Genomic DNA, 24962 nt, shown 5'->3' on the forward strand with positions numbered 1-24962 from the left:
CACAAGTCCACAGGTCCTGATTGTGTGCGAGAAGCACGTCTCTCAATAACAGAGTCGGGTGTGTCGTTTCTCCTTTAATGGAGAGAGAAGTGACCCCCCCCTGTCTTCAGAGGCGTTACAGAGGAGAGACGGGATCAGCTGAGCCAGCGGGGGAGAACAGCGCTGTGTGCGTGTGTGTGTGTGCATGTCTCACTGTGTGAGTTTTTAAAAACAAGATGACAAAAAACTCTTAAACCTTTTTAATCAGTCAATAAAAATATTTATTTAAACAAAAAATAAAAAAACTCAAAGAATCAAAAACTTTTAATACAAAACACTGAGAGAGTGTGAGTGTGTGTGTGTGTGTGTGTGTGTGTGTGTGTGTGTCAGTGTCACAGCAGTGCACTCTTGGTGTACGACAGCAGACACAGTGATTGGTCAAAGGATGCCTGTAGCTCCGCCCAACCTGCCTCCAGCCGGGAGGAGACGCGGAGTAACGCTTCCATGGCAACAGGGTCCTGAGACAGCGAGCGAAGATGGAGCTGAAAAACAAACAAACAGGAAACTTAGGGGAGATTTTCACAATAGAAGACCAAAAATGCCCCTTACTGCTTGAATCTAAAGTCACTCTGCTGCGCTCTGATTGGCTAACCTTCAGGAAGAGCGCCAGGTAGGCATGAGCCAGGTCAAAGTCCCGCCCAGTGACCAACATGCTGTCAATCATTTTTATAAAGGCAAGTAGGAGACTGCTGTCTCCGCCCCCTTCTGATGTCAGAGAGGTGAGCTCGACAGAGAGCGCTGCCGGCCCACAATCCTTCAGGAGACTCAACGGGCGATCGACTGCACAGAAAGAGAGAGAGACAATTTTTTAAAATATCAAACAATTAATTCATGTCGTAAATGTTTGAAACTTCATCAACATTAAATAATTATACTTACACGAGCCGGACTGTAGAGACGACGCCAGAGCAGAGATGACCTCTGACCTCTGAGGCAACACCCCCCAACTCAGCACCTTCGACTGTCAACAACAACGTAAACATGATCAACATGATGAGGCGGGGCGCCCCCACCCCCCCAAAATAATGGTAGGGGAAACACTGCTGACTGTGCGTCAAGTACATCAAGACCATGTGATAGTGTGCTAACGAGCTAACAGGCTGCTAACGAGCTAACAGGCTGCTAACGAGCTAACAGGCTACTTCCTTTGATTCAGTTGCCGATGTCGATTAAAGTGAGTTTGTGATTTAATAAACCCGTTTATCCAGTTAAACTCAATGTGACAGAATTAGCTCCTCCCCCATGGCTTCAGGTAGCGTCTATCAGGTTTATCCATCCTTAAAGGGGCTATATGTAACTTTTTACATAAATCGTTTTTTATCGCCCATTAATAAGCGAACGGTTAACTGATGTGAAAAAGTAGATGTTCACTGTCTATCTGTGTTGCCTGTATAAAAAGTTTCCCCGGGTCATATTTTCCGCGAAAGCTCCAGGAAGAGACATTTTATGCACAGTCTCAACGTCCTCCTCACTCCGCTCCGCTTACAGAGATTAACAGTACAAACTCATCACACACTCCCACTACAGCCAGAGGCCGCCTTCCACACACTTCTATCTGCCTGAAGAGCCGAGACTGAATACAGACCGACAGACTCCTTCACAGACTTTCACATGTGTATGACCACTTACCTCCTCTGTAAACATTATGCCGGTTAATATCCAGTGTTTCACGGCTGATGATGATGCTTGTTTGTGTACGTACGAGGGAGAGCGAGCAACAGGTTACTGGTGCAGTTCACCTAACGGCCATGCAGCATCACTAACACAGTATTTTTGAAAGTTACATATAGCCCCTTTAAAGAAATGCACTTCCTTGTGATGGACACTAGGAGGCATGATCTGTATATTTAAAGATCTACGGACACAAGTCACATAGTTGAAAACCAGGCGTTAGTCTGTAAACAACAACAACAACAACAACAACAAACAAACAAACAACAATCATCATCAAGCGTCCAGCTGATCGCAAGTCTTTACCTGAGCTTCCTGTTCGGTTGCTGTTGGCGACAAGAATTGAGGTGTGAGACCAGGAAGTGTTGGCAGGAAGAAGGGAGCAGCAGGCGGAGCAGCAGGGGGCGCTACAGGTTTGTTCCTCTTCTACAAACAAACAAACAAACAAACAAGTTCTTAGAGAGTTTTTTATGTCTAAAACTCACGCACGTACACGCACGCATGCACACCATTGTCTCTCAGGTGAGTCTCACCTTGATGATGTCCAGGTGAAGCAGACTTTTCCACCGAGACTCTGGCAGCAGAGACAGAGTCACAAGCTCCGCCCCCAACTGTTCAGCTGACTGGTACGCATCATCCATCTCCTCTGATGTCACTTCCTGTTCAGATTGATCAGCCATCACTCCTGGCAACGTCTCAACAGCTGGTTGGTAGTCAGCTGGGAGGGGTCGGAGCCCCACAGGCCCACACAGACTCTTATTGGTCCTGAGGGAGGAGAGCTACACTGTGATTGGCTGTGATTGGCACAAGTCAGTGATGACATCACTACATATACCAAGACTCTTATTGGCTTAGATAAAATGCTGTGAGTTGATTGGTTCAGACCAGAGGTACACGCCAAGACTGTCAACATGAGCCGTCGCCAGAAAGTCTCCGGTCGGTGACAAGGACACACCCACTGGTGCCATGGCAACCAGGAAACAGTCGACGAGACTGAAGGAAGAAAAAAAAGTTTGATAAAAGATATGTAAAAACATTAAAAAGAAGATGTAAACGTTTCATATATCTTAAACACATTCTAGAAACAATGTGTATGCATGTTCGTCTCACCATCCAGAGGGGAGGTCCCAGGTACGAATGGTGCAGTCCATCGCCACGGTAACTAGCCAGCGGCCATCAGGGCTGAAAGTCTGAGGAAGGGAAATGTAATAAATAAATAAAATAATAATGATGTTATTAGCATGCAAGCTTAGATCATTACTAGCAGGTTATTAGCCCTGTTAGTTTTCTTTGACCCACCATATCGTTGATGTTTCCATGGTGACCTGAAAACTTCCTGACAACCCGTCTGGTTTCTATATCAACCACCAGCAGTGTGAAGTCATCCAGTGCTAATGCTAACATCCCGCTAGCATGAAACAGACAAAAACACAGTTAGCAATCGTCTTTTTGTAATGCTAAGCTAACTGTCGATGTGTATTAACATGCTAACTGTTAGTTACCTGTCTCTGTGTAGCAGCATGCTAGCTGGTGCAGCGTTTAGCTTCAGCTGCTCTTCCTGTTTCCTGCTCTTGAAGCGCCAGAATTTGAGCAGCCAATCAGAGCCTGAGGTTAATGTCAGCTGGTTCAGGGTATCTGTGGCGACGCCCCGCACCACCCCGCTGTGAGCTGGAACAGAGAGGGCGGGGTCAATGACGGACATACACATAACTGACCAATCACAGATGAAAACGGGTAAACATACCTTTGGCATTGTCTCCATAGCAACCACGGTGCATGCCAGACTGCAGATTGTAGACGTCAACCCGGCCGCACGATGAGCCAATCACAGCAAAGTTTCCACAGGAAGTGATGCTGACAGCCTAGGAACAGAAACAGGAAATCATGTGACCATCAGGGAATGTGGGGGAACGGCTCAGAGACACAGGGATGATGTAGTTACCGTAGCGATGGCATTCCTGGGAGTGTCGGGCGGCTGAAGATGATAAGCTCCCATGGTGCACCGCTGATAGTTCCATGTGGTGGTTGCTAGGCGACCACGATGACAGGAGACAATGCCGTCCCAGTCTGACTGACGAGCAGCAGCTGTCAATCAACAGAGAACATCAGCTGTCAATCATCATCAGCTGATGTTGTTGCTCTGAGCTTGTGAGTGTGTGTGTGTGTGTGTGTGTGTGTGTGTGTGTGTGTGTGTGAGAAAGCACCCACCAGAGGAGAACGCTGTGATCGCAGGAAGACGCAACTCCTCGTACGACAGACCCTTCTTCTTCTTCTGCTCCTTTTTCTTGTTGATGGAACCTAGACACACAAACACACGTAAGGAACGATGATTAGCTGTTGCCATAGATACCACATTCCTCTCTGACCAATCACAGCCTTTTGGTCGGGAGGAGAACTGACCGTGACCGAGGTTCTTGTTGAAACGCTCGTGGACGGTGGAGAAAGACTGCAGCGTCCCGTCCTGACCTGCAGGGGGCACAAACAACACGATGTCTACAATCTGCTTTCACAAAAGAAGAAAATGAAAGATGAACTCTTTAAACCGCTCAGAGTCTGAAGCTAAGCACAACTAAAAAACATTGTTACATCTTAATTTACCAGCACTCAGGAGGTTTTTTCCATCGTTGCCATGGTGACAGATAGTGGTGGGCGGAGCACTGTGGCCCTGGCGACTCCGTAGTAACCTGGCTCCACCCCCCTCCTGGTCAAATATCCACACCTGTAAACAAACCGTAATGCATTATCTCTAACAGAGGCGGAGCTTAACAGTTTGTTTATATTTGTGTTTTTTAAAATGTTTGTTTACCTTGATGGCGTTGTCTGCTCCGTTGGTGACCAATAGTGGTTCCCCGTGCAGGAAGGTTGCACCGGCAATGGCTGTGCTGTGGGCGTGTCTCTGTTGAGTGACCAGCTGATGGCGCTCCAGATCCCAGAATGCAATGTGGCCCTGAGGGCTGCCAGAAGCCATGATGGGAGGACCATCTGAGGGAGAGAGAGAATAAAGAATGTATAAAGAGAGAGAGAGAGAGAGAAGCAGTGGGGGGGACGAGCGAGAGACCGCCACTTGTACCTGTTCTGAAAGCAAGCGAGCTGATTGGTCCCCAGTCCTGAGTGAAGCTCATCAGCGTCTCGTCCAACCGAATGTTGTGAATGACAATGCGACCTGTTGCCATGCCGACACCAACCACGTCCACAGCAGGACTCTGGGAGTTTTAAAATGTGAAAGTAAATCAAACATCTCTGAACAGATGATCCATCAGACTGTGTGAGAAATATAACTGACCTGCTGCAGAACAGTGACCCCTGCTGACCAACCCGGGAACGTGAACAACAACTTACTGTAACACAAAGAAGGACAAGAAAGAGTGTCAGGTTTAAAAGTCAATGATGTTTCATTTAATCTGGAACACACTGCTAACATGCTAACCTCGTCTTGATGTTCCACAGCTGCAGTGCACCCTGGGAGCTCCCCAACAGAACCTTGTTCAGGTAGGTGCTTGGGTGCATCATGGCGGACACATTAAAGGAGGCGGGGTCAAACTGCAGCCTCAGGTAGACATCTGAGAGGGAGAAAGCAAGGCATGATGGGTTATCAGCACTGGAATAATAAACACACAGGGAAGAGTAAGTGAAGCCACGCCTCCTCACCTCCTTCCTGGACATCCCATACGATGACATCACCACCGCTGTCAGCAGAGATCAGCTGATCACCCAGAGGGAGCAGCAGACGTACTTCCTGTTTGTGTCCATGGTAACGCATCACCACCTTTACAGAGAGCAAACTGGGTCAAAACAGAAAATTCAAATGATGCAGTTCCTCCAGTGTCCACTAGAGGCTGTCTCCTGCAGTGAGTCAGTCCCCATAGAGCCCCATCTGCTTCATATCTTTGAAGCCGATTGGATAAAATAATAACGTTTTTTCACCTCTTTGTTCCTGGCGAAGGCGCTGATAACTCGTCCGGCTGCGGCGAACATCAACATCCTATCTGCTGCAACGCAGGTGATGTCGTCCGATAGGCTGTTACCTAGACAACCACATGATATCATAAACCAGCAGCCAATCAGAGAGCAGAACTCTCAGCAGCGTCATCACCACTTTAAAGATATTTAAAAGTTTAAAGGTACTCACTGACGGAAACGATCCCCAACCTGTTCACCTGAAACATCAAAAATAATCAGGTGATCAACATGCTGATCAGTCATTGGTCAACACGTCTAAATGTGTTCAAAATCTGAAACTTTATTTAAACCCAACAAAAACACAAAGATAGAATATTCAGCCTCTTCAGTGTTTCATGTTTCTTTAATAACACTTTGAATAAATATCATTGGTGCACTTATGCATGTTCTTAAATAATTAAATATAAATGTTTCTATAGTTTGATTTTAAATGAACGATCTGTACGTCCAACGTTTCAGACAAACTGCTGCACAAATCTCAATGTTGATAACATATTTGTTCAGTTTAAACAGAGTGCGTTTGTCTGCAAAATGTATTTATTAAAAACAATAGATTACTCAATATTTGGCGTCTTTCACTTCTTTTTGTGTTGCCGTGGAAGCGAACAGGTATTAATATTATTTGTTCACTATCACGTCAAAGTTTCAACAATAAGAAGCCTTCAGGGCGCCAGATGTCCTAGCGGTTATGTCGGGCGTCCCTTGTACAGAGGCTAAGCGGCCGTGGGTTCGAATCCGACCTCAGCTGTCCCGTCTAATAAAGGCCGTAAGGCCCAAAAATTGTACTTAGATAATAATAATAATAATAATAAGGACCCCTTCATCCATTGACAAGTGTGTTTCAGGTGATTAAACAGTATTATATGTGATATATGACACCTCTCAGCACCTATACCTGCTATGACGTCATCAGGTGATAATAACAAGGTGTACAGCGGCCGTCAGAGGACAAACAGAGAGTATAAAGAACGGGGAAGACTCTTACATTGTATGTGTGGAAACATTTACCGACCGCCGTCACCACGTAAAACTCCCGGTGCTTCTTGTGGTACCGGAGCGCGTGCGGCACGTGGTTCGAATAGAGTCCCAGAACCCGGAACCCGGAGAACAAAGAACTCCCGCCGCCCGCGAGACTCCCGCCACCTGACATGTCCGTTAAAAACGTGACTTTACCGGATAAAACCCCGAACACAAACACAACGCTCACACTAGAGAAACACACCAGCGGAGAAAACACATGGAGGAGCGCCGAGAAACAGAGTCCGACTGGAAACAACGACAAACAGGAAGGTTCCGCTGATGAGTTCTGGCTGAAAACAAAAACCGGAAACGGCTAAATAAATACAGAAATAAATGTATTATAAAAATGTAGTATAAATATAAAATGATAAATAATAATAAAATATTATTGACTAACGTTTTCAGTATTTAAGATAAAAATAACGACATGAGAATATTATATAAAATAATTATAACATTTAAATCTGATTTTGCAATAAAACAATAAAATACATTAAATAAAAATCACAGACGGTTAAAATAGAAAGAAATAGAATAATGCATAAACAAAAACAAGAAATTAAGATAAAAAAAATACATTTTAAATTAAGTTAAACGTTTTTATTCTCATAGTTAAGATTTAATAATACATAAATCATTTCTGTATGAAATCAGAGTATTTAATTATTCCTGAGTTTATTAATAAATAATAATCTTTGTTTATGTATGTATGTTTGTTTGTTTGTTTGTAAGTGTAAATTAAAGCAGCAGAAACTTGACACAGATTTAAATCATAGATTTTATTTAACAGCACAGTATCAACGTGTGACATTTACAACTAAACACGAGCGCAGACGCAGTGATTTAAACTCAACTTCACAATAAAATACTTTATTTTCTTCTGATTCTAATTTAGAATAAATTTACAAACATGAGGAGAGATTCATTTTGTTCTTCAATTATCTGATTTCAATAATTTATTCTACATCTACATTTCTTTGATACTTTGTTTTTACAGCTTTATACAAATAGAGTCTCCAGATGTGTCAGCATTATTTACACAAAGAGATGCTGACCAATCAGCTTTCAGAATTTTAAGACTGGATCATAAGGACCATGCTATCATGCTGGAACAGGAAGTAACACTGCGTCCCCATGGCGACACACAACCACCACAACATTTTGTTTTTCAGGCAGGAAGTGACATCAGGAAGTGACGTAAACTTTGAGAGTTAGCGTATTATCGAGAGAAAGACAGTTTGTGTTCAATGAAGCTAAACTAACAGGTTCCCTTCTTCTCTCAGTCTTGATGCTAAGCTAGGCTAACAGGTTCTATTCTTCTCTCAGTCTTGATGCTAAGCTAGGCTAACAGGTTCCCTTCTTCTCTCAGTCTTGATGCTAAGCTAGGCTAAACATGACCTGTATCTTTGTTCTGTGGAGTTTAAACGCTTCCTGGTTGCTTTGGCAGCACAAATTGGCTACTCTTTGGTTGCTATGGTACTCCAGGGAGGTTGATGGCATCACTAAGTGGTTGCTATGGTGATGGTGTGTGTGGGTAAAAATCACATGATCTGGTCCAGCTGTCTGTTTATATTTTTGAGAGATTATTGAACATTTTTCTTTTATTTTGTATATTTTCCATGTTTATATAAATAAATGTTTTTGTTGTTGCTGACAACCTGACAGGGTGTTTGGTTGTCATGGTGATGGCATCTGGAGTGGGAACTTGCCATCTGTGATGCTGTGTCTCCATGGTAATGTCTCTAGCAGCCCCTCCCTTCCAGCAGCAGCAGCCTCAGCAGCGTCCTGGCAGCAGCGAGCAGCGCACCGTGCAACGCGTACTGGGCCGCCAGTGCGCCAAAGCCTCGGTAAAAGCCGACCACGCCCTCCTTGCGGCGGATGGCATGGAGGCACTCGGAGAAGCCATCGTACTGCGTGTTGACAGGCAGCACCAGTGGGCTGCCACCACTTCCCACAGCGACCACGCCGTCTGTGGCATCAATGATGGTGCGCGTTCCCTGCAGGCCGAGGCGGTGCAGCGCTGTCTCCAGAGGAAACAGCATGATGTCCGCCACCAGTGACCCCGCCCATGCGGCCGCCAACTCTGGGAAGTATGCATCCAGTGGGTTGGAAGGGTCTGCTCGCTGCTTCCGTCCTCGCTGATGGAGCCACAGTGCCACCCGCTGGACAGAGGCAGCTATGGCGTAACGCAGGATGGCGTGCAGCGCGGCAGGAAGTAGCAGAGAGCTGAGAGGAAGTAGACGGCGGCTGTGAGGAGCTCCAACGGCAAACAAACGAGTCAAACCTTCACGGAGACAATCAAGCAGCCCAGAGGACGCATCATCCCGCACGATCTCGCTCTGTGGAGACAGGAAGAGGAAACTCAAAGACACGAGCGCTCAGTACCCGATGACATCATTCTGACTGTCACACAAAGACATTAAACTCTGATCAATCATCAATAATCCACCTGGACCGTCTCGATCAGGCTGGCACAGTAAAAAGGAAGAGCCACCACAGCGGTCAACCTGTGGGTGAGAGACGCAGAGAGGGGGGGAGATAAAGAAAATAAATATAATCAGAGAATAAACAAGTCCTGCTGTTTGCTTTTAAATAAAGTTAAATAGATAAGTCAGTAGAAGAAGAAGTGAACTGACCCTTTCAGCAGTAAATGTCCAGACAGCTGTTTCCAGCTCCACCTGTGAGGAAGCTCCCTGTAATCACAAACACACAATTAGGCTACACTACAGTCACACCACACTCACACTCACACTACCTACACTCATATTACTCACTCTACACTCACACCAGACTCACACGACAGTCACATTACAGTCACACCAGACTCACACCACAGCCACATTACAGTCACACCACACTCACACTACAGTCATACTGCAATTATAATACAGTGCTGTTTAGTTACCGTGGTAACGGTGTTAATTCGCTGATGATGCCTTCAGCACCCAGTGAGATCCCGTGAACAATGAAGGTGCTGCCCATCCCCTTCCACAGAGACTTCGGACCCTAAACAATAAACAAACAACAACAACAACAAACAAACAACAGTAAACAAATGAGATCATAAGTAGGGATCAGAAAGATTCATTTCATCCAAACAGTCATGATGAACTGGTTTGTCAATCTAATCCGCTATCAGTGACTCCTACCTGAGCTTTAGTGATGGAGTACATGACGGCGACGGCGCTGAACGGAGTCAGGTGGTAACAGCGGGCGTGGTAGTTCACCTGAGACAAACAGCCAATCAGAGAACAGCAGGAGGAACACGAAGCAACATGTTTTACACAAAAATGATTAACTTAATAAACAGAACATAAAACTGAGAGCCAATGAGAGGACGGCTGTCTCCATACCAGAATCTTAAACTTTAATATGATTCTAATAAAAATCTCATAATATAGATACCTGTTTGTTACCACGGCAACACAATATTTAGAAAACTGAAGATCTCACGTTTCCAAAGCTTCTGTTGTTTTCAGTTCTATCGATCATTAAAATGTCAGATTTAAAAACACCTGGTATGAAAACAACCAATCAGAAGAGAGCAGCAGTTTTTAATCAGTTAAGGAAAAAGGTGAGCTCATACCTGACACTGTCTGCGGAAGACGATACAGGGGTGAGCAAGGACGTTCTCTGTGAACAGGCTACACACACACACGCACACGCACGTCAGGCTCGTTTTATGATGAAAGGTTAATAAATGTGAATTTTCTAACTTAAGATTTGAAACTTTGCTCTCACCTGACGAGTCCGATTCCAAAGCCTGCAAATCGATTCAGCTGCTCTGAAATGAGACGAGGTCATTATTCAAAGTTTAAACCCTCATCGTTAAAATTAGAGAAGCACAATCAGGACCGATACCGATCTTTGTTTCATGACTGTTGGTATCAGACTCCCACAATGCAACACTTTCGCGCCATAACTAAGCTCAGCCGTCATCACGTCTTTGAACATGAGTCTGTGACGGTGTGATATCGGTGTCACAGCAGGAGCTCCACATACACACACAGTCAGACACACACGGCACTGTTCTCCCTCGCTGGCTCATCCAATCTCTTCTCTCTTACTCCATCTGAAGACGGGATAGAGGGGGGATCACTTCGTCACTCCATAACGCCTTCATGACATTGAAGGAAAAACGTCACGGGGGCGTAAAAACGGCGGTCTGAACAGGGTTATTATTTGCTGATAAATCAATCTCTTACTAACATTGGATTATTATACTGTATTATTATTATTATTTAGCATCAATATATATACATATATACTGTACATTCTATATATTATAATACTACTCTATATTATATAACATTTCATTATATTACACTATATTGTTCATATTGCACTATATTATATTATATTTTACTACATTATATTATATAACTGCACTCTGCATTACTGTGGTACAACACTGTCTCTCTTCTCTGCTGTTTACATTACTTATCATACCAAGTCACTTTAATCATCACTTGTCACTTTATCTTGTCATTCTCTGTAAATACTGTTTCAATTCTCAATTCCCCCCAGTTAACTTCATCATTCATTTTGTACTGTATATATACGCCCTGTTTTTATTTTTATTTATCTTATCTATTCTGTTTAATGTGTGTTTTGAGCTTTCTTGTCTGTGCAGCTGTAACGTTGCTGTAAAGTATTATCCTATCCTAAAAGAGAGGTTCTGTTTTTCTTAATTAGATTTTATAAAGGTATACAAGTTTAATTTATGAAAGATACAATTATTCTAATTAATCAGTTAGCCTGTTAGCTGCTCAGTTAGCCTGTGAGCTAACTCATGATGACACTAATGTGAGTTAACGTAGCCTGTTAGCCTGTTAGCCTGTTAGCTCTCCACTACCTGCGGGAGGTACCCCTGGCTGAGGACCGTCCCAGCCCGCTGCAGCCCCCGGAGCACCGGGCTCCCCCAGCGACTCGTCGTACTGAGGTGTCCGCTCTCCGTGGTGCAGGTTGCGGCTCCCCGGGATGTCCGGAGGCGTGGTGACCCAGTGGTGGTGCTGAAGCTCCGCGGGGCCTCCTGCGCTCCTCACCGGGTAGCCCGCTCCGTACAGCGGGTCATCGCGGCCACGGAAGCCGAGCCCGTCGAAGCTGTCCGGCCGCTTGGAGGCCATCAGAGGGTCGGTGCGCGACAAAGAGCGGGAGGACCGAGACTGAGCTCCGGTAACGGGAATCAGGAATCCTCAAACTGAACGCATCCACCTCCCGGTAAATCAACGGTGTTTATGATTAAAAGGAGGAATTCTCGTCCCTGATTGATTTGACCCACAGCAAAACATCAACCTGTCACCTGCTACCCGGAACTGCTTCTTCTTCTCTGGGACTTTTGGCGGATCGCAAACAGCTTAAAGGTGCATACCGCCACCTACAGGTGAGGAGCCGCTCATTACCGCCACCTACAGGTGAGGAGCCGCTCATTACCGCCACCTACAGGCGAGGAGCCGCTCATTACCGCCACCTACAGGTGAGGAGAGGTCTGATAATTAATATCTACAGCACAGGCTTACATTTAGCTTGACTTCCTGTTACGACTTTGAGTCATGTTTGTGAGAACAAGAGATGTTCTTTGTTAAACATCTTTGAGTATTCAGAGAAGATCTATTTAAGTATCATGTATTATTAATATAATTATTACAATAAAACAAAGACACAAACTGAGGGGATAAATATGAACCCTCAAGTCTTTGTGGATGTTTGGTTTCTTTTATTTACATTTGAAGCAGATTTTTAGACTTCAGGAAAAATGAAATGAACTTTAAAAACATTAACCCTTTGAAATGTAATGTGCATTACAAATAACATAATTATGATCTGTAAAGGCAGGACTCGGAGACTTCATTCATAAACTTTATTCAGTTTGTTTTTTAATTCCAGCATTTATGACAGTTCTTACATTTAAAGACAAACAGTTTCCTTCACACAGTTTTCATCTTTGAATCAGAAACCTGGACTTCATTTAAAGACACCAGACACAGAGACGATAACATCACACAGAGCGGCACAGGTGTGCACACACCTGTCCTTATACTTCTGTCCACATGGGGTCACTCTCCTCTAAAGGAATTTATTCAAAACTTAGAGAGAGAAGAGAGTTTTGTTTTCAGAGTAAAAATCCAGAAACCATCTGTCCCTGCTACCTGATTGGTCCAGTGAGTAATCCCCACCCACCTCCCAGTGTGAACCAGGAAGGTAAAAGTCAAAATAATTCACAAAGACGTCAGAAGAGGTCGATGTTGGAAACAAACGACTTTTACTTTGTTTTCTCCCAACAAACAACGTTCTATTCGTTGTTACGATTTACTTTGAGGATATTTTTCAGTACGTCGTTTTTCTTAAAACGATATGATCCAGACTTTCAAAAAGTACTCAGACAACACTGTCAGAGAGAGAGAGAGAGCGAGAGAGAGAGAGAAGGGAGGGGGAGAGAGAGAGAAGGGAGGGGGAGAGAGAGAAGGGAGGGGGAGAGAGAGAGCGAGTAAAAAATTCTGGTATCATGATGACTTTACTCTCCTGTGACTTCTGTCCTCCATCAATTCTTCAGATCAAACATGGCCGCCAGTCCTTAATAGGTTGGTTCGTTAAGGCAGCAGGGCGTCGGCTCGTTAAGGCAGCAGGTGTCTTGTTAAGGCCGACAGTGGCCCAGAGGATTCGCTGTTTAACATGTTTTTCATGAATGGCGTTGATCTCATGGCGATTTGTTTTACAGTTTAAAAGACGTTTACATTGAAGAAGGGAACAATCATCTGAGCCCTGATTGGCCGGCTCCCGGACAAGAAGGATATTAAAAAAAGATGAAATAATTGTTGTTTTTTTTTAAAAGGAAAATGTAGAAACTGAAAACATTAAAAACATTTTAATTATTTTATTTCAATAAAAAACTTTAGTAAAACATTTTCTAATAAATTATCTTCTAGATCAATGTTTACTTATGTTCTCATGATGAGACGCTAACTAAGTTAACGAGTATAAACGCTACCTGTGCTGATGTTGGCACTAAAATAAAAAATAGTTAGATGTGATTTTAGCCAATCAGAAATTTTGGAGGTGATCTGAGCTGTGATTGGTCGGCTGGCTCACCAGCAGGAGTTTAGAAAAAAAAACTTGATATTAATTGAAAATATACAACGTCAGTGTTTCCTGCTTAATGCTGATATTATAATCAGCAACTACATACGTTAGTGTGTAAACCTACAGCAGGGTGTTACCATGGTTACCGAGTTACATTTGTAGTTTAGAGTTTTCTTTTATGCGCTAACACTCTGGGGTTTGTAGTCCCAGGTTGGCTAGCAGGCTAACCTACAGTGAAAGTTTTTAGTTAGCGTTTATCGATTGTAATCAGCAGAAATTAAACCTTACGAACAGATGCTAGCTAGCAGCAGCCAGCTGCTAATGGCAGTGCTCGGTGATGTCGACGACCACTGCCTTTCTCCAGCTGAACAGGAAGTAGCCCATGCCAGCGCCGGCTGCCACGGCGATGCAGAGGTAGGCGTTGTAGGTCATAAAGACGAGCATCAGGAAGTAGCTGACGACCACCTGAACAATGTGTAACAAGGTCTGCAGGAAGTGGGCGGGGCTTAACATCCGCTGTCTGTGAAACAAGAGGAGGTGGTTAGCATTACCGTTAGCATTGTAATTTTAACTCTTCTGTCATGATGTAAGCATGAAGGCACTGCAAATTATTTTAACTTTAGCATAGCTAACTCAATATTCTAAATGTTAATTCAAATAAATGTTTTTTCAAAGGGATACTTCACCCATTTGCATTAAGCTTTGTATCATTAGAAACCTGGTAGTATTTTTGAATGGTTGTGCATCCCGGACTGGGGCGGACTATCTATGGACACAGACATTGAGTCTGTTTGGAACTTCCAAGATGCCAATTCCTTCAGCAAGAAATCTCAGAATCAGTTGAGGAAACGGCCTTATGTGTTGAAGTAAATATGTCTGTAAATAGAGGACCTCAGTAGGAGTGGCCTGCGGTGCTGAGCATTCTAGGAGTTGGTGTCTTTCATCCACATGAGCCAAAAAGTCAATACAGATTCATGTTTCAACTGGTGAAGTATCCCTTTGAGCATTTCTACATGCTATCAGCTGTTATCTTCATTAGCCTTGTGAATTACTGCATGGACTTTCATTTTGATATCCCATCACCTTAAAAAACTGCTAGCTTAGCATATTTCCCCCAGCTTACATATCATTGTAAAACATTTGACATGTTAGCATTTGCAGTACTGTTCACCTGTGGCTCCAAATATTTCCCATATCCACATTTATGTTTGATGTCAGTATTAGCCTCAGCTTCAGTTTTAGCATGTTAGCCCCTCAACACAGACAGAAGAGCACCACCTGGAGGCCGAAACAGCTTCATACAAAGTTACCTTCAGGTTTTGGTTTTTAGGAAACAGAAAATGTCAACATTTTAACTTAAATAAATTATTGAAACATTAAATGTTAAAATGTCATTCAGCTTTTAGATTTTCTGTTTATAAAAACTTTAACAGAAGTTCATGAAAACAGGATGATAAACACGTCCTCCATCTTTAAGAGTCAGACTTCAAAAGAACATCGGATCAGAAAAGTTGGGACGCTGTGAAAAATGTAAAGACAGAAAGTGTCTCTGTGAGCTCCTCCCTCTCTTTATTTCTGACAGACTCCGCCTCTCTGTGAGCTCCTCCCCCTCTTTGCTTCTGACAGACTCCGCCTCTCTGTGAGCTCCTCCCCCTCTTTACTTCAGACAGACTTCGCCTCTCTGTGAGCTCCTCCCCCTCTTTGCTTCTGACAGACTCCGCCTCTCTGTGAGCTCCTCCCCCTCTTCAGACAGACTTCGCCTCTCTGTGAGCTCCTCCCTCTCTTTATTTCAGACAGACTCCGCCTCTCTGTGAGCTCCTCCCCCTCTTTATTTCAGACAGACTCCGCCTCTCCGTGAGCTTCTCCCTCTCTTTATTTCAGACAGACTCCGCCTCTCCGTGAGCTTCTCCCTCTCTTTAATTAATAGACATGTACATGTTATTAAATAATCTTCACTTTCTGGTTTTATTTACAAAACGTCCCAACATTTCTGGAAACCAGTGTGTATGAATAGATGCTCCAATCAGAACCTTCTGATGCTCATTCATTATTCACGAGTTCTCTGATTGGCTCCTGAACGGTCTGACCGGAGCGTCTCACACGGAACCAGAACCACAAGCTGAACTCCACTGTTACCTGGGAGAGCGTCTTGAGAGGTGGGACTTATGTTCAACCGGAAGCTCCACCCCCTCCACACACTGACTGTCAGTCAGCGAGCTGACAGCGAACACATGAATATATTATAATAATCATTCAATGGAATTATGATGCATTATATTAATTATTCTATTTTATGTGGAATATATTTAGATTTTTTTAATAAACATTTAATTTTTAATCTCTAATATTAAAATATTATCATTTTGAACACTTCAGCATCACCATCAGAAGCTCTGCCCACTTCCTGTGACACCGCATGTTTTCAAACTGTACAATTCTTAGAAGAATCTTTTCTTCAGTCAGAAGTTTCACTCTCGCTCTTCTTAAGCTCCTCCCCGTCAGTTGACCTCATTATCCCACACCGAGTGTCTAACACTCTTCTTGTTGCCATGGTATCAAACAGGTATCATTAATGTTTGACTTTTCTAGAATCATATCAAAGTTAAATTTTCTGACAGCCCTTTGCAGTGATGTTAGCGTTAGCGACCTACCCTACGGTCTTGTGCGTCTCCATTAGCACTGTCCCATCAGCCCCGGGCAGCGGCATGGAGTTGTAGCGGACGTTGACCTGACTGCGACGGAGCAGCGTCTCGCGGCCCATCTTTAGGCCCTCGTACAGGACGGCCAATAGGAAGACACCGATACACGCACCCACCATCTCTGATTAGAAGAGAGGAAGGCGGTGAGGGGAAGTTATTCTAAAAACGTTCAAACTGAAATATAAATGTTTAAAAATCAATAATCAGAATGATGCTAGAGACCTCCAGGTGAGTTGATGAGCAGCCCGGTGAACAGCAGCTCCACGTTGTTGTAGCCAAAGTAGAAGGTCATCACCTAGGCAACAACAAGCACAGCATTAGCATGCTAGCTCAATTTCAATTCAGTTAGCTTTATTAGCACGAATGTAACGAAGACATCATTTAATACCAGAATAAATACAACAACGACGTGATAAATATGAAATATAGTTTTTCAACCTTTGTTTCTGACGTTGTAATTCTGTATGCTAACATGCTAAGCACTTTGTCGTCAATCGGAGTGTCGTACGTTAAGTTGTTTGTTATGATGTCGTAGTTCTTCATTCTGTGTATTCAAGAAATCACCAGATCTACGCTAGCTTAGCTTTAATCTGTTAGCATGATACAGGAGCTGACTAGTCATACTGAAACATCCCACAATGCATTGCTTTTATCAGACTGTCCAATGGAGAGCTCACTAGCCAGTCAGCAGGGGGTGTACAAACAAAATAAAAGTTAGCATGCTGCATGAGTATGTTAGTGTACAGTGTAGAAAACAGGGGCGGAGTTTCTGAAGCAGAACGATGCTGGTCGCCATGTTGGAAATATTGACTATACCTAACCTTAGATCAAAGTGGCGGGGCTGGGGGCGGGGCTGAAACCTCCTGACAGATGGCTACATCACAGACCCAGCGGCCAGTCAAACATTACGGGTTCATCCCTCCTATCCCCTTTCACTATCCACTTCACCAGAACCCCGGGGAAAACGTCATGAGGTTAAGGAAAGATGTTAGGAGAATTCATAAAGGACTTAGGGAAAGGCGATCGTGTTGTTCTGACAATCCGACCACATTTCCACTAGGCCACGTCATTAAATGCGACGGGCTGGCAGAGGTTAATGACGTGGGTCTGCCGTGTTGAAACTACAATGTTCAGAAAATGGACGACTAAAAGTGCATCTAAAAAAACTTTCCCCTGTGCCTTCTTACCGGTGAAATAATCCTGATTACCACGACGAAGTGAAATAAAAGGCTTAAAGAAAAGAGAAACCATCAGCTTCCTGTCCACTCAGAAATCAACATCAGAATAAATATTAATTATTACATTTATGAAAAATATACAGAATGTTTTATACAAATGAACAACTGCACAAAGTATTCTGAAGTGAATGAAACTTTATCTGGATAAAAACGCTCTTACATGATCTGTTTCCCTTTCCCATCATCATTAATGTATGTGAACGGATGCACGACTCACTTTAAATGTTTCGGCCGCAATGAATTGTGGGTCGGCATATATGCTTCGGGGTCATTTGACTCATTCGGACGCACTCTAAGCTTCCATGATGCTAATGTCACGTTAGCGTGATGTAGCTCACCATGCCTCCGTGTCCTTCATGTTCTCCTTCTCCTCCTCCTCCTCCGTGGTCGTGGCCGCTGGTTGTGGGCGGGGCCATAGTGTGATGATGGTGGTGGCTGTGGTCAGCGTCCATGGTGCTGTGGTTAATGTGCTTCTAGTCTGCAACAAAACATGTGATAAGAATATCAACATATCGATGACATCGCCACCTGCGTATTTAAACATGCCGTTAGCTTTGATGTTGTTTTAGCCTAAACGAGTTCATGTGAAGTCTGTTAGAGCACAAAGAGAAAACCTTAGATCACCTTCATCCACCCAGAACAGGAAACACAAGCAGTGACCCCCCCCCCCCACCCCCTCAACCCCCCCCCCCACAGGAGGTTTGGAGCAGAAAGACTTCCTGCATTGAGGTGAATTCTTCTGAAGCAGTTTGTTTGAACAAGAAAGGCTCCCTTCCGCTCCACGCCACGGAGAACTTCTCAGTGTCTGTGTCCACCTGCGTCTTTGAACTACTTTCATGTTTTCAAGTCAAGCCGTTGTTGCTGAATGTGGCGCTCTAACGGACGAGGAGACGAGCCCGGGTTCTTCTTCTTCAGAATGTAAAGTTTGAAAGAAACCCAAAGAGGAGGAGATGAACGCCGTCAGACGGTCGGTGGCCCCTGAGATCAGACTCCTCCCATTCTGACATCAGAGACTGTGTTGATCTAAATCATCACCAACCCAAAGCACTGACTGAGACTGCCGTTAGCTAACCTTCATCAAAAACACATGAAAGTGTGCGTACGTCTGTGGACGTGACGATCTGGTGTTACGGTTTAAAACATGACCATGCTCACTGACGACTGAAAACGTCCAATGAGAGCTGCAGAAACAAACGTTAGATCATCAGCAGGTCTGACTGTGTCTCCCATACACCAGTATCCTGCTGGACCCTGAAACCAGTTTACAGCTTAAACTTTGACCCCTGGAGAGAAAGTCAGGTGACTTTATTAACCCCCGAGGGGCAGTTCACAGAGAAGATCAAAGTTTAACTTGTTTTTGGGCGTCTGTCATTTGTAGAAGGTTTTATTTTTAGGGAACATCGTCCAGCTCCTTAAGGTCACGGTCTGAACCCTCGCTCCTCTCCAGCTCCTCCCACTTTTCCAAACACTGTTAACTTATTTGCGACTGTGTTTTAAACACGTAGCATCTCAGAGTCTGTTACCTTCCTCTTCCTAATCCTCACCCTGGTGATGACCGGCTCGACCCTGAACCATTACCGTGGTAACAGCCTGACGTATGTAAGCAGGACCTCTGCTGTAATCTGATTGGCTGTCAGGCCCCGAGGCTACAAGAGCCAGAACAAGCCAATCAGAGCACTCTGAGGGGCTGTCTGCCATCAGCCAATTAGATCAGAACATCGTTAACATTAACAGGAAGGTCAGTCGACGCCACCGGCAACACTTAACTTCCTGTTTTCTGTTAGTAAGTCAGCATCACTTTGAGTCTAAATAAATCTCTCTCTTTTAATGTCACTCGCCCATTTTAAAGTCAGACGACTTTAAAAAAATAAATAATTTTACTTTGAAAATCCTCAAGGACCACCTTCCCTTTGACTTTTAACTTCAAAGTATGACTGTTAGCGCCACCATCAGGTCAAAAATGTCTCACATACACCTGCAGACCTCAGACATCCCATGATCCTCTGCTGCACTGAGGGCCTGACTCGCAAAAGGATTGTATCGCTTTCAGCCCCCTGACCTCTGAAACGAGTCAAGAACGCACACAAAGGGTTAAACACTCCTGTAACTGCACAGCAGCACAAACAGCGTCTCTGTGCAGCAGCGCCGTTTGTGTTTAAAGGATCCATTAAATGAAGTGATCTTTAAATCAGCTTCACTGTAAAAATCATCTAATTCACCACCAGGGGGCACTAACAGCCACGCAGAGTGCAGAAAGGAGCGTCTGCTGAGAGTTGGTGGTAACTGCGCTGCAGGATTTATCCTGTAAATTACACAAATTTATCTAACCCTGTCCCTGACAACTTGACATAATTATGAAGACTTTCACCTGCTCAGGTGTTTTACACCTGCAGATGTGTCATCAGCCAATCAGATTGAAGCAAGCGCTACTGACCCTGAACGAATCAGCAACGTGTCTGAACTTCGACCAACGGGTCATCACACCTTTATCGGTACCACAGACACACACACAACACATCTCACATAAGATAAGATAAGATAAGATACACTTTATTCATCCCAGCAGGGACATTTAGGTGTTCCAGCAGCCACCGTACATACAAACACACAACACAACACATATATACATCCCACCCATACAAAAAACCATGAGCCCACAATACAGTTTGACATATGATATATGCAGCTCAGGCTAAAGTTTAAAAGTTTAAATGTCTTCTGTCCTTACTTAAAGGGGAGTCGTTATAAAGTGCAATTGCAGTAGGTAAAAAAAAAAAAAAATCACATCACGCACACACACACACATCACCTGCACACACGGGGTTCACACCTGGACGGGGTCACGTGACTGCTGTTCTTCTCGCAGTGTTAAATTATCAGTGATTTATCAGTGATTTATCAGCCTGGTACACAGAGCTGTCATATGCTCGTGCTGTAAAGATTCACCTGCTGCTCGTGTGACGTCAGACCGTCTCTACGTCTCACTTATTTCTGCTGGGTGTAATAACAGGTCCTCTGACCCAGGTGACGCAGAATCTCAGCACAGAGCTGCGGGCGTCATTAAAGAAACTGTCAGCTGTAATTACCTACGTGTGCACGCGCTAGACGTCAACTCCACACCTGCCTTTCAGCGAACTAATAATGTGCCAATTGTACATTAAAGTTTATAAACACCTTTTCCAGATCTCCTTTAAATCCTCTCTACTTCCTCAAGCACACCACAGGAAAACGGCGGCGAGCATCCACAGACATCAGCTCATCAGAGGCTGGTGTTCGTGGACATGAAGGCTCTGCAGGTCAATTATATACCTGCCGAATTACCTGTCAGACAGTCCTGAACTCACACTGTCACAGGTGTGCATCTAACACGTCCATAATGCCGGCTATTTAAAAGAAAGCCTTAAAATGTAACTCTTGTCTATGGACATGTGTACGGTAGCCGACAGTGTGCTGGTGTGTAGCAGCAGAGGTCACTGACAGAGTAACACACATAAACTGAAACACACACACACACACACACACACAGCTCGAGCTCACCTCTAAATCTCCCACGAACTCTTCTTTTTCTCCTCCTCCGGTTGGCTCTGAAGTCTGACACCTCCGGCTCACAACAAGAGAAAAGACACAAAGAAAAGAGAAAGTCGCTCGCTTGTTCAACTTCTCCTCACCGTCTTCTTCTCCGCTGCGCCGCTTCCGTGCGTCATGACGTATGCATGAGGAACGCGGGGGAGGAGCTAAAATAAGTGGAGAAAACTGTTTAGATATCTAGTTTGAACCAATCAGAGGACGAGTCGAGGGGTGAAGGGCGGGACTCCGTGTGAGCCACGTATGTGCTGTTTGTAGTGAGGAGGTCAGGTGACCAGCGCGTGAGGCCGACAGAAAATTATATACTAATATAATCACAACCACACACACTTATATATATCATAATTTATAAATGTTATACCAATTAACGTTTTACTTGTTTGATCATTGTGTCTGTGCGTGCGTGTCTGTGTGTCTGTCTGCGTGTCTGTCTGTGTGTGTGCGTGTGTGTGTGTGTGTGTGTGTCTCTGTGTGTCTGTCTGTGTGTGTGCGTGCGTGTGTGTGTGTCAGACGTCCTCTACCTCCTCATGAACAATCGTTCAGAAAGTGTTTTCTTCTCCTCTCGAGGACACACCTGATGAAGCTCGCCTTCTTTAAACCAATCAGCATCATGATGATATCTCAGTAACCTGAAGACATCCAGAGGGATGCCTCTTATTTACCGTTATGCTGCATTCATGTGGTTTAGGAAAGATGGGAAAAACGAGTTTCCGAGTTGTGAAATTAACATGAACACCTACTCAAGTCGGAACAACAAGCCGGAACAGAATGAGGTGCCCGACTTCTCGACTCGACGTCAGAATCATCGTCACATGGTGGAAAAATATGTTTAGTTTGTTAACATACTTTTTATTTATCCACGTATTGACCATCAACTCTTTGCTCAAATGTAACTTTTAAGTTGCATTTCTCTGATCTTCTTCGGAGCATCAACGCTGTTTTTGCTGTTACACATTCAGACTTTCTGAAATCACGTGAGCACACTGAAGTCAGAAGAATGACTTCACAACTCAGAAACTAGGAGCACCTGAATGCAGCATAAGACCTGATTAATTTCAGCCAATCACAGAGTAGAATCACACAGGTTCAGCCAATCACCATTCACTTTAATATTTTCTGTTTTACATCACCTCACAAAAGTCAACAGGAAGTCACATGGTCACATACAGGAAACAAACACAAAAATACAGCAAAGCACAAAAGTTCCACAATAAAAGCCTTTTTCAGCCAATCAGGTCATCTAGAGTTATAACTGATGCCTGATTGGTTCTTTTCAAACTGACGCCTCACATTCTCTTCACAGTAAATAAAGACTTTAATTTAAGTTCAGGAGGATTTAAGGTTAAGCTTTGACAAACAAAATGATTCTTATATTTATAAATATTTCGTAAACATCGACACAGTAACAACATTTACTGTTTTTTTATTTTTGGAGCAGGAAACAGGAAGAATGCAACTTCAAAATAAAAGCTCTGTATGTTTAAGTTTCAGCCACAAAAAAACTTGAAATAAAAAGGAACTGTTTTTGCTGTGACAGAAGCTAACCGAGCTAGTGTTGCTAACATCCACGTCTCTGTTTACCCCGCCCCCTACCGCCTTAACTCCACCGCTTGTTTACATGAATGGCTCCGCCCCCTCAGCCAGCCACACGGTAGTTGGCGTGAAACTCTGGCTGGATGTCACAGACGTGCCGCAGCAGCTCGCCCAACACTGTCTCCCTGTTACCACGGTAACTGTTCTGGATACGACCCATCCGCTCGACCGTGTCCCTGTCCACCTCCACCGCGCTGTTACCATGGGAACCAAGTGCCTGACATCACAACAAAACAGAAAAACAGTATTAATGCAGTACTGTAGCATGTAGGCGTGTGAAGGTGTTTGTAGTGGTGTGTGTAGTTGTGTAGTTGTGTACTGGTGTGTGTGTAGTGGTGTGAAGGTGTGTACGTACAGCGGCCTCTTTGGTCTTGAACTCTTTCTCTCTCTGCAGACGATACTGTTCTATCTCAGCCTGAGCTTCTTCTTTAGCCTGCTTCAGACGGCGGTTCTTACCTACAGGGGGCGACAGAGAGACAGAGATACACGTTTGTCACCATGGCAACAGAAACAGAAGTCCTAAACACCCAATATTGTTTTATTTATTGTTATTAATCATCACAAATTGTAGACAAACTCCTGCACGCTGTCTATAACTCAAACAGGTTGTGAAAGTTTGGATAAGTCGGAGGAGCGAGGCTAACGCCATCGACCGTTAGAAAAACAGATCCAATCATTTGAGTCTGAGCTGATTGAATCAATCATCCTCTCTCTCTGGTCGGTCTGTATGACTCTTTATCACCAGACAAGAACACCACATCCCATGATGCTCAGCGGCTGACTCACGCTGAGTAATCAGGAAGTGAGGGAAGTTCTGGTTCATTGACGTTTTAATGAGCGCAGACGATTTTATCTAATAAGTGAAGGATTAAAGAGAATTCAGTGTAAACACAGCCAGGAGGCTTAAACCATTAAATCATCAACAACCAAATGAATTCATTTATGGAAATGATCTTCAGTAATATTTCAGTCCCATTCAAAATGTTTGACCATGAGCAGCAGTAACGCCGAGATAACACCATGAATCAAATGTAGGGAAGTTTGTCCACTCAGGGTTTCCATAGTGTCAACAATCAAACAACTCGAGCTTTGATGACTTCACCAAACGCCATTCAAACTTTAGCCTCTGTTGTACAACATGTTTTTAAAGACAAAGATAAAATGAAATGACGTCACTTTAAACTCGTATCAGAAATTTCAGGACACAGTCTTGAATTCGGCTCACATTTAATTTATTAATCGGTTTTTATTTCCTGCTTTTACCGGGGTTATTACCCGCAGGAAGCGCGCGGACCTCCGTGATAGAGACTGAAAAACCAGTTTAGAAATGAACAGGAGTCCGGAGGGTTCAAACCATCTCACTCACTTAACATCAATCTGCTGTCTGAACTTTGAAACACAATATAGAATGATTATAAGATACAAATTAACGCAATATTAATGTTAAAATAAATATAAGCAGATGATCCGTTAGCTCGGTGGGCTTCACATCTCTCCCGTTTCTAATTTTTCTGGTTTTATCCTCCATACTCTCTCTCTCATATTCCGCAGACTCTCCGGAGCATTGACCGGGGTTGTATCCGGTGTTTATCCGGTGTTTATCCGGTGTTTTGTCCGGTATAAGCCGCTCGGTCTGGCTCCGGGCCTGTGCAGGCCCTCACACCCGGGCCTCTAGTACTCACGCTTGCGGGCTTCAGCCACCTTCTCGGCGGCTCTCTTCTCTGCCTGCAGCAGCTGCTGGATGCCCTGAGACTGACTCGCCATGTTGAAGGAAACAGCGGAAAGATTCACCGACTGATGAAGGTCGACCGACGATTTATCTTCTTCTTCTTCCTCAGGACTGCAGTCAGCTGATGGCACGTCACGATGCAGACCGCTCACGTGACTCAGTCACGAGGGGGCGTTTTTTTTACTTTGTTTCAAAGAAACTTTATTTATAATGACAGCTATGAACAATAGTTAAGATAAAAACGATGTTTGTCAGGTCATGAGTCCAGACTAACTCTTCTTCTGTGGTTTATAAGCCACAGCTGAGAACTTAACGTTTATTAAAGGAAGACTTAAATAGCAAACAGTG

General features: G+C 44.0%; 4 protein-coding genes across 4 annotated transcripts; all 4 read right to left on the minus strand.

Moving 5' to 3' along the window:
• Positions 1–220: 220 nt before the first annotated feature.
• Positions 221–6946, minus strand: wdr36 (WD repeat domain 36). Its single transcript, XM_020636956.3, has 22 exons — positions 6656–6946; positions 5840–5867; positions 5635–5735; positions 5359–5476; positions 5138–5270; positions 4994–5048; positions 4781–4913; positions 4517–4692; positions 4309–4429; positions 4111–4176; positions 3919–4008; positions 3653–3795; positions 3455–3572; positions 3213–3378; positions 3010–3118; positions 2821–2900; positions 2596–2703; positions 2244–2475; positions 2017–2136; positions 919–1000; positions 632–819; positions 221–521 (listed from the first exon to the last, which is right to left on the minus strand). Exons 1-22 carry the CDS (start codon positions 6818–6820, stop codon positions 372–374), a joined length of 2682 nt encoding a protein of 893 aa, XP_020492612.2. The 5' UTR covers positions 6821–6946; the 3' UTR covers positions 221–371.
• Positions 6947–7450: 504 nt separating this feature from the next.
• slc25a46 (solute carrier family 25 member 46) lies at positions 7451–12024 on the minus strand. The gene is made up of 8 exons (XM_020627385.3): positions 11546–12024; positions 10432–10474; positions 10277–10334; positions 9840–9917; positions 9596–9696; positions 9327–9383; positions 9140–9197; positions 7451–9029 (listed from the first exon to the last, which is right to left on the minus strand). Exons 1-8 carry the CDS (start codon positions 11814–11816, stop codon positions 8433–8435), a joined length of 1263 nt encoding a protein of 420 aa, XP_020483041.1. The 5' UTR covers positions 11817–12024; the 3' UTR covers positions 7451–8432.
• Positions 12025–12536: 512 nt separating this feature from the next.
• On the minus strand, positions 12537–21416 carry slc31a1 (solute carrier family 31 member 1). Its single transcript, XM_020636955.3, has 5 exons — positions 21245–21416; positions 18046–18185; positions 16692–16764; positions 16422–16590; positions 12537–14290 (listed from the first exon to the last, which is right to left on the minus strand). Exons 2-5 carry the CDS (start codon positions 18157–18159, stop codon positions 14089–14091), a joined length of 558 nt encoding a protein of 185 aa, XP_020492611.2. The 5' UTR covers positions 18160–18185; positions 21245–21416; the 3' UTR covers positions 12537–14088.
• A 961-nt stretch (positions 21417–22377) lies between these two features.
• On the minus strand, positions 22378–24761 carry atp6v1g1 (ATPase H+ transporting V1 subunit G1). The gene is made up of 3 exons (XM_020636952.3): positions 24568–24761; positions 23241–23341; positions 22378–23102 (listed from the first exon to the last, which is right to left on the minus strand). The coding sequence occupies exons 1-3, from the start codon at positions 24647–24649 to the stop codon at positions 22929–22931; spliced, it is 357 nt and encodes a 118-aa protein (XP_020492608.1). The 5' UTR covers positions 24650–24761; the 3' UTR covers positions 22378–22928.
• Between the last annotated feature and the right edge of the window lie 201 nt (positions 24762–24962).

The sequence above is a fragment of the Labrus bergylta genome, chromosome 17 (assembly GCF_963930695.1).
Source record: "Labrus bergylta chromosome 17, fLabBer1.1, whole genome shotgun sequence".
NCBI classification, from domain to species: domain Eukaryota; kingdom Metazoa; phylum Chordata; class Actinopteri; order Labriformes; family Labridae; genus Labrus; species Labrus bergylta.

Bases quoted from the DNA above. Each gene is read 5' to 3' on its own strand.
- wdr36 (XM_020636956.3), bottom strand. From the start codon at position 6,820: ATGTCAGGTGGCGGGAGTCTCGCGGGCGGCGGGAGTTCTTTGTTCTCC. The intron at 4,914-4,993 runs GTCAGTTATATT...TAAAACTCCCAG, and splicing joins GGGTCACTGTTCTGCAGCAG to AGTCCTGCTGTGGACGTGGT. The intron at 522-631 runs GTTAGCCAATCA...TTTGTTTTTCAG, and splicing joins ACCTGGCGCTCTTCCTGAAG to CTCCATCTTCGCTCGCTGTC.
- slc25a46 (XM_020627385.3), bottom strand. From the start codon at position 11,816: ATGGCCTCCAAGCGGCCGGACAGCTTCGACGGGCTCGGCTTCCGTGGC. The intron at 10,335-10,431 runs GTGAGAGCAAAG...GTGTGTGTGTAG, and splicing joins TTTGGAATCGGACTCGTCAG to CCTGTTCACAGAGAACGTCC. The intron at 9,030-9,139 runs GTGGATTATTGA...CTGTCTCCACAG, and splicing joins GCCTGATCGAGACGGTCCAG to AGCGAGATCGTGCGGGATGA.
- slc31a1 (XM_020636955.3), bottom strand. From the start codon at position 18,159: ATGGACGCTGACCACAGCCACCACCATCATCACACTATGGCCCCGCCC. The intron at 16,591-16,691 runs GTCTCTAGCATC...TCTTCTAATCAG, and splicing joins GCTCATCAACTCACCTGGAG to AGATGGTGGGTGCGTGTATC. The intron at 14,291-16,421 runs GTAGGTCGCTAA...CTTGTTTCACAG, and splicing joins GAGACGCACAAGACCGTAGG to ACAGCGGATGTTAAGCCCCG.
- atp6v1g1 (XM_020636952.3), bottom strand. From the start codon at position 24,649: ATGGCGAGTCAGTCTCAGGGCATCCAGCAGCTGCTGCAGGCAGAGAAG. The intron at 23,342-24,567 runs GTGAGTACTAGA...CGCCCCCTGTAG, and splicing joins GGTGGCTGAAGCCCGCAAGC to GTAAGAACCGCCGTCTGAAG. The intron at 23,103-23,240 runs GTACGTACACAC...TTGTGATGTCAG, and splicing joins TCAAGACCAAAGAGGCCGCT to GCACTTGGTTCCCATGGTAA.